At 43.6% G+C, this 16,776-nt stretch overlaps 1 protein-coding gene across 6 annotated transcripts in view; it reads right to left on the bottom strand.

The window, feature by feature from the left end:
• Positions 1–7,489, bottom strand: part of LOC105476102 (TSPY like 5) — a 321,338-nt gene extending 313,849 nt beyond the window's left edge. For 4 of the 6 annotated variants that reach the window (XM_011731759.3, XM_071067975.1, XM_011731760.3 and 1 more), the window contains exon 1: positions 5,158–7,489. In XM_011731759.3, the coding sequence (XP_011730061.1) occupies positions 6,113–7,366 (1,254 nt within the window). In that variant the 5' untranslated portion in view covers positions 7,367–7,489 and the 3' untranslated portion in view covers positions 5,158–6,112. Of the gene's footprint in view, positions 1–3,005; positions 3,880–5,157 lie in introns of those variants that run through there. The other 2 variants (XM_011731756.3, XM_011731755.3) reach the window with 2 other exon arrangements.
• Between the last annotated feature and the right edge of the window lie 9,287 nt (positions 7,490–16,776).

The following is a 16,776-nucleotide window of genomic DNA, read 5'->3' as shown; positions in this document are numbered from 1 at the left end:
TCTTATATTTGTCAAACCTCAGCTGAGGACCAGGTTGACAGGACGGAGGGAGAGAAGGAATTCAAGGCTCGAGCCCTGGATGACCAGTAGCTGAACACCTGACAGGAGGGTCTAAGTCCAGAGTTTCAGGTGAAAGTGAATGAGCAGTAGTGAGTTGTGATCCTGAACAGTGAAATATAGTTGGAAAAGATTCCAAAAGCAGAAGTGAAGACGCTAAGGGCAAATAAAGATAGAAACCATGGACTGGATAGCCTACACTCCACTTTTTTATTGTCCCAACACCTGAGGGATATGACCCTACTCATCAGTTACAGTGGCTCCCCGTGACTAAGGACTTCTCTGAATCTTCAGAGGGGCAAGCAAATTTGCCAAATTTCCCACCCTAGGTGGTTCTAACATGCCTCCCTAGGGCAGTGTGTCTCTTTCCTCTGTTGCAAACCACTATAGTAGACTAGAATAAAGAAGCCCAAAGTGCAAGAATAGACAGTCCAAAGCTGGTAGAGATATTTGGTAAGCTCAGGGTGGCAGGACCATTTTATTTTTCTCTCCCCGCTCACCTATGGCCTAGCACAAACCTACCACATTTCAAAAAAAGCCCAGGAGGTAACAGTTAAAAAATCAGAAGAGGCCTTTTTATAATAAAAGTCAACGCTAAAAGGGGTCCAAGGGCTCTTAAGATAACTAGAATGACCCAAGAGGCCCTCCCTCTCCAGGTTATGGAAGGCCTGAGTCCCTTGTGAAGTCTTACCTAAAGGCCAAAGGTGAGGGAGGCTTCCTTTAGCCCCCTCTTCAACCCACATGGACCTAAAGCATTCACCAGCCCCATGCAGGAAAATGGAAAAAAGGAGATTGACTATCAATCTCTTGACGGTGAAAAGGTGAAAGCTAAGAAGAGATTGAAACCTATGGTGGGTGGGTGGCGGGGTGGGGTGCAGGTGGGGGAAGAAAAATTCAAAGTTGTGTTTGTCCACAGCTATATTTCCAATGTCTACACCAAGGATTAGTTCATATAAGAGGCAATGAATGAATGAGCTGATGGAGAAGTAGTAAATCCCAGATTGAATGGGTTGTCCAAGGAACTGAAGAGAGGTGTTTGAAAGAGGGCCTGGACAACAGAGGCTCTGCACCCACAGGGAAGCAAGTGCGTAAACGGAATTGAACTGGGCAGACAGCCCCTCCCAATTCATAATCAAAGCAGACTGAGTGAATCCTGAGAGGAAGATCAGGCCTAGAGAGGCTGCTCTCCATCCCTTCTGCATTCCACATATCAGAAAAACTCCAGGGGTTTAAATTTTGTTTAACATGAAAAATTAGGAGATTCTACATAAAGATACTATTGATAAACTGAAGATTATTCCTACTTGAGTCAAGTGCTATGTGTGTGCATTCTTGAACCAGACTGCCTGAATTTAAAGCCCGGCTCATTCATTACCAGCATGATCCTGAACAATTTACTCAACCTCTTTTTACTCCATTTCCTCAACCCATTAAGAGATAATTAAGAGATAATTATCACTTGTCATAAAGACTCAATATATTAATCCTTGTATAACACCTGCAATGGTGCCTGGCACATGATATGCCTCAATACAATTAACTACCATAACATGAGGCACGTATGTGTCAAAAGAATACAAGTTAAGATGTTGTTAGGGGTTAAATTGCCCCTGCCCTCACACCAAATTCGTATGTTGAAATTGTAATCCCCAATACTTCATAATGTAGCTGAATTTAGAGACAGGGTCTTTAAAGGGTAAAGTTAAATGAGGTCATTAGAGGGGCCCCAGTTCAAGATGACTAGTATCCTTATAAGATACTAGGACACGGACACACACACACCCATGTGAAGACAGAGAAGAAAGCTATATATAAGCTGAGTGAGGTCCTCAGAAGAAACCAACCCTGCTGATACCCTGATCTTGAATTTCTAGCCTCCAGAACTGAGAAAATAAATTTCTGTTGTTTAAGCTACTCAGTCTGTGGTACTTTGTTATGGCAGCCCCAGAAAACTGATACAGATTTTCTTATGAAACAAATGTGGCCCACTTTACAAATTACCAAATTCAAATGCCCTGAGGCATCTGAATATAAACGGTGCTTTAAATTCATTCATTCATTCAACACTGGAGCACCTACTATGCCCTGAACACTGCATGTTTATTTATTAAAACCCTTCGTCATATAAGCCCATTTTATTTTCTTGTAACAACCCACTTCTAATTTTGTCCATTTTCTGCTGGGCAGCTTAGTGTGCCACTTGGTTGTCTGCCACTGCTTCTCCTGATTAATGGGAAATGATCCTTGTTATGGATCTGAAATGAACAGCATCAGAGGATGTAGTTCTCAACTCTGGCTAAACACTAGAATCACCTGGGAAGTTATAAAAATATCCACACCCAGACCTACCCTTACCCCGTTCTGATTTAGTTGCTCTTTGTGTGGAGCTCTGGCAGTGTTTCTGTAAGCTTCCCAGACAATTCTAGTGTGCAACAAAAGTTGAGCACCATTACTCAAGTTTAAAAGGGCCTTCAAGGTCACCCCCGCTTTCAATTCAAAGTGCAGTTCACAAATCACCAGCACTGTCATCATCTGGAAGCTCCTTAGAAATGCAGAATCTCAGGTTCCACCCCAAACTACTATATCGGAATATATATTTTAACAGGACTCCCCACACAATTCAGATGCACCCTAAAATTTAAGAAGCAACGTACTCCTACTAGAATCTAGATGATTCACAGAATCTAGATTATTCTAATGGGAGTTCACTGCTTCTGAATTGACTAGAACGCATGTTAAAAACTAAGCTACCTGGCTTCCTCTCAGAATCATAGAATCTCAATCTTTGGGAAAAAGGCCTAGAAATCAAAATTTTATGTGTTTTTGTGTAGCTAGCCACACAAGGGTCTGCGGCTTGGGAATCACTTACCTAGGGCAATGTATATACCCTTTCAACTGCCCAGCCTCTGTTTAACAACTTTCCAATTCTTTTTTGAAAATCAGAAATATAACAGAGATACAGGTTTTTATTTTTCCACCACGCATGCAAACTTACAACTATTTATACTGTTTAGGAACACAGAAATAATTGCGTTATTAACAGGGTGTCAAATTACCAAGTACAACAACCAGTTACTAATTATTTTGGGGGAGGTTATTTTCACAGAACACAGCAACAATTTCTAAATTATTCTTCCAAAACCAGAGTTATGAGACCAGTACAAGCTGGTAACAATGCTAACGGTCACACAAGTTTCCATGTTACACAGAAAAAAAAGATTGACATTCTGCTGAAGGGTCTCAAGTACCTTATCATATCAGAATTTTTGAAAGAGTTTTACAACAGAACAGTCTCTCTCTTGTTTTGTGGATGCAAGGGAAAGGAAGCATCCCTCTCATTTCTTTTTGAGACTCCTTGTTAATTCTTAAAACACATTTCTAAGGCCGATCTCTGGAACTTCGTTAGTTAACATAGAAGCAAAAAGCAGACCTGATGTGATTATGATAGTGCACCCCATCACTATCACCATCAAAAGAGACTACCAATCTCCCAAAGTAGTCACGGTTGCATTGGCTTAGTGTCTTGGATTTTCAATAAACAATACAGATGAAAAAGAGGCAGATACAGATGAAACCAGGTTGACCATAACTGATAAATGATGCAGCTAGGTGATGGACACATGGGGTCCAAGGACCATCCTCTCCACTTCTATGCATGTCTGAAAATGTCCATAACAAAGAGAAAAAAAAATTAACAAAAAAAAAAAAAAAAGCAGACTTGCACAGCTCTATCTTCCCATTAGACTAAAATGGGGAAAGTGGTAAGACTTTAAAGGTAAAATGTACAGCATATAGCACTCTTCTGCATGTACAAAGCCACACCTAGAACAAAAAAGAAAGTAACCAAAGTAACATCATTCTGTTCCTGGTTTGTCTCTGTGGCTTATAAAATCTACTGATGATAAGATTGGACAAAACCTTGGAAACACCCTCAACTAGGCATCCTATTTGTCCATAACCTCTTCAACTCTCCTTTTCCAAGCTAAGGAGGTCCCTCCCATACTCTATCACTGAGAGACAGGCATGCTCCCCCTAAGGCTTTTCAAGCCATTTCTGTCTGATTTGCCAGGCCCACACCATACCAGTATCATGCCTACTCGATGGTTTTGCTCCAAATCCCCAGCCTAGCACACCCTTGCTACAACTTTAAGTCAAGGTCTCTCCTGAGGAACTTAGAATGAGGTCTCCCTAACAAAAGAGAAGGTAGGGAAGAACGGGCGTAGATACAGTCCTTCTTCCCCACCCTCAGGGATAAGAGAGGGAAAGGCCCAGCTCCGCTTTTAAACCCACTGGAAATAATCTGGAGATCCAAAACAGATTCTGCCCATCCCCATCCCCATCCCCCAGGAGAAGCTTGAGATACTCCATAATGGAGACTAAAACCCACTCCCGGGGCTATTTGAGGTAGAAGCAAAGAGAGCAAAGGACTGCTGAAAGTGGGAAAGCTGGGGGTTGAGGTCCAGATGGCCAGAGGCTACCACAAAGGAGGAAACAGCAGGAGGCACTTGAGTCTTAGGGAGTATTAAAACAAAGTCAAAACAAGAGTAAACACTAGTCTATGATATGGCTGCCTTGGGGTTTATCACTCGAGCAGACGCTAGGCATGAAACAGTTTTTCAACTTCAGAACTGTAGAGCAAGCCCGGGAGACAGGTTCAGGGTCTGCCAGCAGATCCACTTGGCCTTCTGGTTTCCTCAACTCTCTTTCAATCTAGTATATGTGCACAGTGCCAAGTTCTCAGATATCTCCCTAGCTGTATGTAGAAAAATGTGGTTTTTCAGTTGTTTTCTCTGTGGTACTATTTAAACAAAATAAAAAGGAATAAGGAAAAAAGGAAGGGGAAGGTGCAAGGGGAGGAAAGCAGGCTACCAAGAAAGGAAGGGAGGAAAGAATAATGAGGGAGGAAATGAGGGATGGAGGAAGGCAGGCAAGTGAAGTAAGAAGTGTGAGTGACCTGAAGTCAAGCAAGCAGAGGCCCACAAATCAGAAATACCTCTTCCCCAGAACCCCTACTATAGCACTCTGCTCATGTCTTAGAAGGGAATAAGGGAAGTTGACAGCGGTATCTGGATTCTATATAGGCCCAGTCCTCACCCTCACCTGCAGCCACAGCATAATGACGGTGAACACATGTCCACACATACCAGCCCGCCCATCAGTCTGGCAGCCAGTAGGGTTCCTGGAAAGCTGGGGAGGGTAGGTATGCGTCTCATGCACTGGTAGGGGGCCTCAGTCCACAGGCAGTTCTTGAGGTCCTTGTTGACCAGGAAGCCAACTGGGGCTGACAGCAACCCAGACAAAACTTAATGGCTTGATAGTGACACGGCATGGGAAGATCCTGATGAGATTAAAGTTCACCAGTAGAAGGGCCCAGAAGCAAGAAGAGACACATGATGGTACAGAATACATGGCATACTGCTTCTTGCCCTTAACTTCATGCATGCCCAGCAGTTAAGTGCCATTCTGCAGAACATCAAGCAGGATGGGTCTCACGGACCACAGGCCAAAGCCAGAAATAAAGTAGGTGACATCTTAGCTGGTGACCCCAGACCCACAGAACAGTAAGTTCTAGGTGATGACTAATACCACGTGCACTGGCTTCATTCTGCAGTGGCAATGGAAACGCTTGCATAGATGACATGCACGGCCAGCATGAACACGAAGCCCAGCAAGTCACCGGCCCTGAAGGAGTAGAGCTTGAGGATGCACTGGTGGTCCTGGAGGATGACTCATGAGTGTCCATGTTAAAGACAAGTAGGAAAGGCCAGAGCCAAGAACAAGGTCCAGGCAATGTAGATAAAAGGCAGCACACATCTAAAGTACGTGTGCTTAACATATGAACAGTCCGGGTGCGATCACATAACATGTGACACTAACGTAGAAAAGCAAGAGGCTATGGGAGGCAAAAGAACATGATCATAAACGCCATATTCTTGTAACTAAAGTCCAAAGGGTCTATAGTACACAGAGACCAACATGAAGAGAAGGCAGAGCGCCAAATATGTAGTCAACCAGGAACAGCCCAGCAGGAGGTAGCAGGGAGACTTGTGCAGGATCAGTTGGACTGGCTCACCCCAGGCTGAGTAGTCTCCACTGGCTGCTTTCCTGGACCTTGCCTGCCTTCTTTTTCCTTTCCTTTCTCTACACGAGCCCCTTCACTCAAAAGGTAGAACTGCAGGGGATTGGGCCACAATTCTTCGTTGATTATCTCCACAATCTTGTCAGACTCAATGGAGCTGTGGTTTGAAAACCAACCAAAGAAGCTACGGTTGTTTTCTGGGTTTCCCTGGCTTACGGACTGGAGATCATGCCCTGGGAGCCACTGGATTGGAGTAGAACGAGACACCACCTGGCCAGAAGGACCACAGCCATATTCCTTGATGAGCACCTTATTTTGGAAATATGGGTTGCGATCGAAGTAGAACTTGATTTTGTAGCCCAATCTGGCAAGGCCGAGCTCTTCCACTTCCAAGCTGTTTAAGTAGCTCAGTACCTCTTTCTCTTGGCTGTTCAGAAACGATGCTAGCTGGGGGTGGTTCTGAAATGCTTGCCCCCAGAAGCCCGGGATATTTTGGATGAGGTGGTTCCTGCGCTCCAAGTGCTGCAGTCGCAACTGCCCAAACTTCCTGGAGAGCCGAAGGTAGGCCCTGTCCGCCTGGGCGTTCATGTTCTCCAGCTTCAGCTGCACGTTCTCCAGCGTATCCATGCTGCCTTCCGTCGCTGGGGGCCCCGACCCTGCATCCCTCTCTTCCTTCTTTTCCTCCCCAGCTGAGACCGAGGTATTCTCCCCTGCCGACCCTTTCTTCTGCCTGCCACCAGCTATGACCTGAGGCCCCCTCCCCGCGGTGCTACAGGTTTCTGGGGCCTTCTTCCCGGCAGGGCCACGCCGGTTTCCAACGCGGGGGGCATTTTTCGGCCTTCCCACGGTTCCCGCTGTTCCCACGAAGACAGTGTCTGCGGCCAGGCGCTCCGAGAGAGATGCGGCCTTTCCCGGGACGGGCCTGGCCGCGGCCTGCCCGCGGTCCCCCGCAGCTCTGGCCCGCAGCGCGAGGCCACAGTCCAGGGGGAGCCGGCAGGCGGCCTCCTCCCCCAGCCGGAGGAGCTGCGCGGACGCAGCGGTTTCCAGGCCACCCCACCCCGCGCCAGCCTGCACCTGTGCCGCCTGGGTGTCTTCCCCGAGACTCTGGTACTGTGAAGGGTCCGGGTCGCGCGGGGCGTCGTCCGGAGCAGGGCGGACTCGGGCTTTGGCGCGGCCTTTGCCCCGGTTTTTCGCGCGGGAGGACTTTCGACCCCGACTTCGGCCGCTCATGGTGGTGGCAGAGGCGGCTTCAAAGCCACGCTGTGACCCTGCGGCTCCTAACGCCAGCTCACGGTCGGGACCGAGCGGGTCTCTCCACTGCAACTGCCGACGTCACGACCGTACAACTGTACCGTCGCGAGAGGACGGGATGCGCCCCGTGATTGGCGCCGCCGCTGCGGCTGCGCAGGAGACGACCCCCGCGGGCGCTCCCACCCCCATCTCGCGCGGACTCGCTTTCGGTCTTAGCGAGTTTCTCTGATACGCGCCCGGGGGATGCTGCCCTTTCATTTCTTCCCCGCGGTCTCATCGTGCCCTCAGGGTCTCGCTGAACAAGGCAACGCTAAGAGCCATCACCACCTGTCCCCCATCACCTGTTTTCTAAACTAAACATCTTCAGCTCCTCCAGTTATCTCTTGTGACATCTGTCATGAAGAAAGTGCTCAGGCCTGTGTGTCTCTCTTTGAACACCTTTGCTGAGGGATTTGCTCTGGTACCTTAACTCCAGAGAACGTAAAGGTGGATGCTCTAATGCCGGGCGTCAAAGCGATTTGGTAGGTAGTGGGATGGTAGTAGAAATTACAAAAATAATAGCAACTAGTATTTTGTATCATTTGTGCCAGGCACTTTACTAGGTGCTTTAAATGCATTATCTCAATTTACAAAGGAGGTGTTGGTATCATTCCCATTTTCCAGATGAGAAAACTGCAGCTCAGAGACACCCAGGCGCATTCCCCAGGTTACACAGTAAGGGATGGAAGCACAATTCAAACTCAAGCCCATGGGACTCTGTATCCTATGCTTTATACTAGGAAATGGCAAGTCCTTCCAGATTTGTTCCACTGTCAGTTACTGGGCTGGATCTTAAGAAGTCAGCCTTGCTCCTTAACAGACAGGCTTCCATGGACCACCTGACCACCTCTTCTGCCTGGGAACATCACCCAAGTCCCCCAGCTGCCTCAGTTTACAGAACTGAGGTATAGGTACCTATCACTAGGTATAGGATCAGGAGTGAAGACCTGTATTAGAGCTCCTGTCATTGGAGTAAGACAAGAATGTGGTCAGAGGTGAAATTATTATTCAGGGAGCAGATCGAGGTTCAGAAGCAGAGCCTCCACGTGGCACTGCAGAAGCCCTAGGAACTTCTTACACTGTGCATGGAAACAGCCAGACAACCTCCCTCATAGTCCCGGAGGCAGCTCTGGACCACGCTCTTACTAGCGAGGTAATAGGACCATGAATAGTGAGGGGACGCATGGCTAATGTAAAAATATAAAGAAAAACCTTTTGAGGTGGTCTTTTCAGGCTCAAAGGGAACAAAAAGGCCCTTGTAACCAGCTGGTGGAGAGATAAGCCAAAAAGCCCCTGGGACTTCATTACTCAAAGTGTGGTTGTGGACCAGCAGCCTGATATAACCTGAAAGCTTGTTAAAGATGCAGAATCTCAGGTCTTTCCCCGGACCTACTAAGTCAGAATTTGAATTTAACAAGATCCTGGGTTATTTGTATATACCCCTAAGTTTAAGGAGACAATTTAAAGAGGAATTATTTTTATACAGATGGCCCTATTTTAATCCAGCCTAATACAAGTGATCTCTCATTTTCTCAAAAGCTCCAGAATAGCCTGCAAGGCGCTGTATGATCTGGCAAGTCCCCTACCTGCCACTACATGAGTTACCTCTCTGACCTCATCTTCTCTCTCCTCTCTCCCACCTCTAGCTACAGCGGCCTTGCTGTTCTTAAACTCACTAGGTAAACTCCGGCCTCAGAGCCTTCGCACGGGCTCTTCCTTCTGCCTTAAATGCTCTTTCCTAATGTGGTCGGTGGCCTTGGCCTGCTGCCTTCACACTTTGCTTAAATGTCACCTTCTCAATGACCATCCTATTTAGAATTGCCACCCTCCCCATCCCTTTTACCCTTCTCTACTTTTTCTTTATTCCAACACACTATACCAATTATTTATTATGCTTCTTAACTCTTTCTTCTCTCTAGAATGTCAGCTCCATAAGGGAAGAGATTTTTGTTTTGTTCACTGATGTATCCTCGGTGCCTGCAACAGTGTCTGACATATGAAGAGCACTTAATAAATACCTGTTGAAAGAAAGAACCAATCAGCAGAGTTATCAAAAATGGATTTGTCAATGATTGTCTGAAGTTCAGAATGGCTCCTGTTTTCCCACAGAAGCAATGCTATGGATGCTGTAGTCTCAGATGAACTCATGGAAACCTACTAAACTCATAATTTAGCCAAAAAATAATATTTTGTTACAGAGCACCATTCGGGGACAGTCTGTAAGTAAAAATTTAGAGTGACAAATTTAAAAATTAAGTTGGGAGAATTAATATTTGACTTAAAAGGGATTAATTAGTTTAAGGATTATCTTAAATTCTTATTGAAAGCCTTTTCATAATAATTTCTTCCCAAGGCCTTCTGTAATCACCCCAGGCCACAATAAGCAGCCTTGTCCTTGATCTCACAGAGCACTTGTTAACTGTAGTATTCATTTGGCAGTGGGGCACACCCTGTTTTGTACCAGTTATTTTATAAAATTACTTTTAAAGCTGGATAATCACAGCCTGAAACTCTCCATAAATCTCAGAAAAAAATTTAAAAATCAGCTGATGCATTTGCCATCCCTCTGTAGACTTGACATTGATGGGTTGGCCCACTTCTTAGAACACTCACAGATCACCCCATCTCTGTTGTCAAGAGTCTTAATCCAGCGTCAGCATCTGCGTCATGTGGCAGTCACCAATGGCTAAACCACTGCAGGATTAACACAGGGCTGGGCCATTGCAATGTGTTTATTATACAATCTGCCTTGAACCTTTTTTCATCATGTCAAAGAGATAAGCATCAGATGAAGGGAAATAAATGTGAGACCGACACTTTTTATAAAAATGCCCCTCTGCTCTAAGTCACCAGTTCCCCATGGCTTTTGTATTTGAAAGTTTCGTCTGTGCTGCTGAACTGGACTGTGTGTTTTCTTCTTGGGTATTAATATTTAACTATGTGGAACTGTAGTTTGTGTTCCTAATTGGATAGTAAACTATGTAAGTGTGGAGACCGTGTCTCTTTTTACTTTTATCTCTCAGAGCACCTAGCATGGGGCCTTGCACATACCAGTAATTATAATGAAAGTTTACATTTATTTCATACTTTATATAGTGCTATGCCTTAACTCATTTAATCTCTGCAGTCACCCCATAGGGCAGGTGCAATTATTGTTCTCGTCTTGGAGAGGAAGTTACTGCCACACAAAATGGTTCAGTAACTTGCCCAAGGTCACACAGCTAATAAATGTTTTTTGCCAAAGCGATCTGACTTCAGCACCATGCTCTTAATTAATAATACATGACGTAAAATTATGGCTTAATAGATTAAAACTCTCTCTCTAGTGGGTAAAGATACCTTTTAATGTTAAAAAATTATGTATATTAAATATATATACATACACATATGTAGATATACATATACACATAATACATACATCAATTAGTTATGAGTCATTTATTTATGGGGTATACAATATACCTGGCATAGCAATACTCAACATAAATTTAGTTTCAACAGCCCATGATGAGAACGAAGCATCTCTATTTGCACTGCATTTATCATAAGCATCCTGTTAATATTATGAAAGAAATGCAAGTTTACTGTCACGAACTCAGAGATCCGGGAGTGTTGTGAACTTCTTCCAATATCTGCAGGCTTAAGTTCATGGTAATATAAGCATTTAGTTGATTATTTCTAGTGTAATATTTCTTTATTAGCAAATATTTATTAGAAATTCGTGAAATATTTTTCAAACGTTTATGTGTATTATGTCTATATGTATGTATATGCATATGTGTTTGTGTGTATGTAATTCAAAGTATTAGAACAAAGAGTCTTCACTTTTGTTCTCTGCATATTGTGCTTTCTCCATTCCTTTTGATATCTGTTTTCTTTGAATCATAGAAATTTACAAGCTGGGAAAAAGACATTCGTCATCCAGCCTATTCCCCAGCGAAGGGAAAAACATTCCCCATCATTTCTCTTGTAGAGCTTTAGGATCCAGACTTGACATTTTTAGCCACAGGACTTTTCTATTCTTCCCCAAGGAGATAGTTTAAGTCTCTTAGATAGCAGTGAGTATTGCTTACTGTGTGGGATTTTGCCAACCAACCCTCCCAGGTCACTAAAGGGCATGGAAAAGAAGGCAGTGTCCTAAGAAATATTTTCATAGTCAAGGAGGGAGGGAGAGAAAAATCTGCCTCTTATGATAAATTTCAAGACTATTTGAGCTTAACGTCTTGAGAAATTTGCCTAGCTTCTTCCCAGTTCCTCGCCAAAGAGCAAAATTTTATGGTAGACCACCTAAGTTATTTCAGTTCATATCCTGTATGTAGCTATAAAATATTTTAAAATATTTCCTGATGTATTCTTTCTTCTTAGCATTTCGTTTTTATCCTGCAACATCTTAACCATTAAAAAAGATCTTAGGTTAAAGCTTTTGTTCTAGAAAAGGGAAAAAAGACAAAGAACCCAGCAAGCAGAATTTCAGCAAGTCAGATTCTTCACTTTGAATTTCAAAATTGGCTCTTGAGAGGGTAAGACACGATAGCATGGAAAGAGAAAAATATATATTTGATATATATTTGAAGAGCTAAATGTGCGCATGCACACACACACACACTGCCTCTACTGTCACTGTGTGTGAGTGTGTGTGTGTGTGTGTGTGTGTGTGTGTGTGTGTGTGTGTATTTAGCTCTCCAAAGATAAGTAAGTCCTGGAGCACTAACAGCATAGAGTTTATAACATTAACCATAGAAGAGGAAAAACGTGATGATATACAAGCCATTTCTCTGCTACACAAAGAGGAGATAAGAACCTTTTCGGGTCTGGAGTCAAGGAACTTGGAAAAGATTCAGAGAGTGAATAGTTGGTGTAGAGTCTTGAGAAATGCTTCTCACAGTGACCACAGTGACCGCCACATGGGTCAATACCCTTGGAGCATCAGTAAAGACCACCTTCTCTGGACAAGACAGAGGTATGAGAATAGGGAGAATTAGTTCCCAGCTTGACAATTGAAACTCAGACAAGAAAGGGCTTTTCTCAGAGGGCTCCACACCATCAAAGGGCAGCCAAGGCAGTATAAAAGTATGTACAGGGTAACAAAGTTCTGAAATGGCCTCTCTCATCCTCTAAGCACCCCACTCCCAATCTTTTGCAGTCCCAGAATGAAGTGGAAGGGCAGCCATATGTTCCTCAGGCTTGCTAAGAGAGGTCCAGAGGTTGGCTAAGAGCAGATGGAGTTCAACTGGGTCTTGCAAGGTAGGTACAGAAGTTGCAGAGTAAAAGTCTTGGTCATCAGATACCATGGTGATGTGCCACATCAACAGACACAATAAAAGTAGAGGCAGATCCCAAAGATTAGGCAAGACCAGCTAAGCTTCAGCAGAGGTCAGCAAAGACAGAAGATGAGATGCACACCAGAAACCTTTTCACCAGTTATGAGATGGATAACCCTTGGCCCCTAAGAAGATGGAGAAAAGAAATGGGGAACACCCTAAATGAGTATATATTTGCCTCAAAGAAACTAGAATTTCAAGTAGTAAGTTACCAAGTTACCTGAATTGCCATGGTTAAATTCATCTGGATGTTATAAATTGTGATAACTATAAAAAATTATATTCACTACAATAGTATTTTCTGGACCAGACCCAGTATCTGATGGATGTAGTCATATAACACTAAAGCTAAAGAAACTCAAGAAACAAGTGACTTTAAAACTCCCTAGAAAATAAGTCATATTAATAATTTTAGAGAATAGCAAAATGTATTAAAAGAAGACTTCATAGAATATGATTGCAAAAAATCAAGAAATCCATGATACTCGAAATATGAGCATTTTTTACTACAGTTAAGAGTAACTTCAAAAGCAAAACTGAGTGCTCTCCAAGAAAGTCTTTCTTTCATTGCTTATGAGTTAAATTTAGAACTGTGGGTACACTCCATTTATTGCAGTTACTACTTTTAGTACATAATTTAGTAATTTATCATACACTTAAATTCTTCTCCAATTGGGTTACATATGCAAGCCTTTTACCTCCAACCAGACCAGAAGCTTCAGGTTGCAGAAACTGAACTTGCTTTATATGTAAGCTGCACAGTGCCTTCTTCCTGAATTACTCCAAAGCCATTCCTGCACCAAACAAACCTCATCAATTTCCAAACCAAAAACAAGTTGTTCTCAGTCAACACCACCACGTGTTTTCTAGTGCAGAAAACAGCAGGGATGCAAGGTCTTTCTCTTCCCTACCATCTCTTTTTATGCCACTCAATAATGCTGATACCATATTTGTTTATATCTTTACTGTTATACATACATACAGATACACTCTTACCCCTCTTTTTTCCTCCAAATACAACACATCAATTACTAGTGTAGAAATATACTAAAGAAAAAAGTGAAGTTGCAAATTTTTCACTTGGAAGATTAATTGAGGGGTAAAGATCCCGACAGGACCTGAATACGCCAGATGTCGTTGAGAAACAGCAAGATGGAAAACACAAACTGGAATCATATCCACCTCATGTACTCTAAGGTCCTGGATGGTTTTGAGAGTGATGAAGGCAAACTGCTTCAGAGAATGGCCAGGACCTGCATGGAGTTAGGGTCCTGGGGTAAGGTCGGGGAGTTAGATAACCTGCAACATCCCAGACACCAGCCAAGCAGCTTCGGTGGCGAGAGAAACCAATTAGAAGACCCTCCCCCGACTTTATCAAACAAGTCATTGTTTCCATGGAGCTAGGAGTTTGTACCTAGGACATGAGAGAAATGAACAAAGATAAAATAAAGTTGAATTTAAAATGAATGGGCAAGCATTGTGTTCAATCATATGTGTAATCAATTAGTGTCCATACATATGGGGTTTCATGGTTCCAATTTATTTTACCTGGGCTAATTTAATTGAAGATACCCCTTGGCTTCTGGAATGCCCACTTTAGTTATTTATTCTGTATTTGTATAACACTTGGTAGCAATAAGACATTTTTAAAAGCACTTAAAAATGAATATTCAAGAAGAAGGACAAAGGAAAATTAAGGGCTGGGAAATCCAGAAAAGAACAAAACAAAGTAAAGTGCCAAATGCATTCAATTCTATTGTGTTTGATATACTTGCTAAAAGCAGGCCACAGATTGGACTCTGACCTTTTATCCAGCAGTGCAAAGACAGAAATCAGATGTGGTATAACATTTATAATGTTTGTAATATTAAGAAAGAAAGGAAAAGACAGATTCTCAGGGAAAACACATTTATTTACAATGCTTAACCCAGAGAGGAATGTCAAGATTGAAAGTCCCAGTAGAATCCTGACACTGCATCCAGCACTGTGGGCCCGTCCTGTGGCACTTGCCTTAGGCTGGTGAGCAGGACCGAGAGCCACTTCATAAAAGCAGTTCCATGGTGGTTTAGGTCCAAAACTAAAATGACTCAATCCAAGGAAACAGTTTGTATAATTCAGAGGAGACAGTGGACATATATCTCAAAGTCAGCCTCTGCAAACACTGCCTTCTTCGATTGACATTACTCTCCCTGACAAGTGCCTGGAGCCTGGGTATTGTCTGTGGTAGACAACATCACATGAGGAATGAACTGTGCTGAATTTCATTCTGTTTCCTGCACCAAATGGGTACAGAGTTCTCCTGAGAGCCATGCCGTCCGTTGCTTTTACAAATGTTTTCCCACTTCAAGTCCTCCCCATCTCACATTCAGACTAAGCTAGGTCTCAGTGGAGTAGAACGTTTTTCCTCTCAGAGTGACTCTGCCCCTTGGTTTCTCCATAATGTCAGAGGTGGTTGTTCAGGTCAGGGTTCAGGTACAGGGTCATGCAGGTGGTGGAATAAATAAAGTGACCCCCCAGTGCAGTCCTCGGGAAGTCACGGGGGGTGGGAGGGAGTGTGGGTTATGCCTCATCTTAGGCTGACAGTTGCCACTCAACTCCAACTGATTGTTGCCATGAAGAACTCTGCATTTTTATGTGAAATTTCTTACTTTTTAAAATCCCATGAGAGCCAAATGAAACAATTCTGCTTGTGGGCTCCACGGTGCAACGCCTGTTCCATTCTCACATTCTTTAAAAACTAAGTTTTTCAGTGAAAACATGAACAAATGTCTGGAAATTATTTGAATTCCCCTAAAGAACAGAGATTTTTGTTCCTGTCACTCCAGAGAAGCTTTTGAAAATAAATAGCGGTAATATGATTCAAGGTAGGACTCCGCCTTGTGTTGTTAAAGCAAGGAAGGAATTGATGGCAACTGAAAGACAGCTTTTACAAGTAAGGAATATTTTTGTCAAGCAAGATTTTTATTCGTTTTCATTTTAAACATCAAAGATGATGATTGTGTGGGGTTTTTTATTTTTATTTTTTCCTTTTTTTTTTTTTTTTTTTTTTTTGAGATGAAGTTTTGCTCTGTTGCCCAGGCTGGAGTGCAGTGGCATGATGTCAGTTCACTGCAACCTCTGCCTCCCAGGTTCAAGCGATTCTCCTGCCTCAGCCTCCCAAGTAGCTGGGATTACAGGTGCCCCCCCACCACGCCCTGCTAATTTTTTGTGTGTGTGTTTTCAGTAGACATAGAGTTTCACTATGTTGGCCAGGCTGGTCTTGAACTCCTGACCTCAAGTGATCCACCTGCCTTGGCCTCTCAGAGTGCTGGGATTACAGGCGTGAGCCACCGTGTCTGGCCTTATTTTTTACTTTTATAGAGACAGAGTCTTGCTTTGTTGCCCAGGCTGGTCTCTAACTCCCAGGTTCAAGCAATCCTCCTGCCTCATCCTCCCAAACTGCAGAGATTGCAGAAATGAGCCCATGCTTACCTGTGATTATGCTACCTCTGTTTTCTTTTTCTTGCTTGCTTTTTTTTTTTTGTGTGTGAGATGGAGTCTTGCTGTCGCCCAGGCTGCAGTGTGATGGCGCGATCTTGGCTCACTGCGACCTCTGCTTCCCAAGTTCAAGCGATCTTTGTGTCTCAGCCTCCTGAGTAACTGGGATTACATGCGCCCACCAACATGCTCAGCCAATTTTTTGTATTTTTTTGTAGAGAGAGGGTTTCACCATGTTGGCCAGGCTGGTCTTAAACACCTGACCTCAGGTAATCCGCCTGCCTTGGCCTCCCAAAGTGCTGGGATTACAGGCGTGAGCCACCACACCTGGCCTGTTTTCTTAAATATGTAGTTTAGACTCCCCAAACATGTTCTTCTCCGTACAATACAAAGGCTTTTCAAGACCAACTCAGACACATTCTTGCTGCTTGCGGCCCTCAGCAGTGGGATCTGCAGATCTTTACTGAGCAACTAACACACTCCTGATGGGAACGGCAGACTGAGTGACTAACTCTGCCTCTTTGGATGATTTTTTCCCCCATCTTAATCAAT

This window comes from Macaca nemestrina, chromosome 8 (genome assembly GCF_043159975.1).
Source record: "Macaca nemestrina isolate mMacNem1 chromosome 8, mMacNem.hap1, whole genome shotgun sequence".
NCBI lineage: Eukaryota > Metazoa > Chordata > Mammalia > Primates > Cercopithecidae > Macaca > Macaca nemestrina.
Note: the sequence above shows the minus strand (reverse complement) of the source record. Positions and strands in the feature narration are given on the sequence as shown.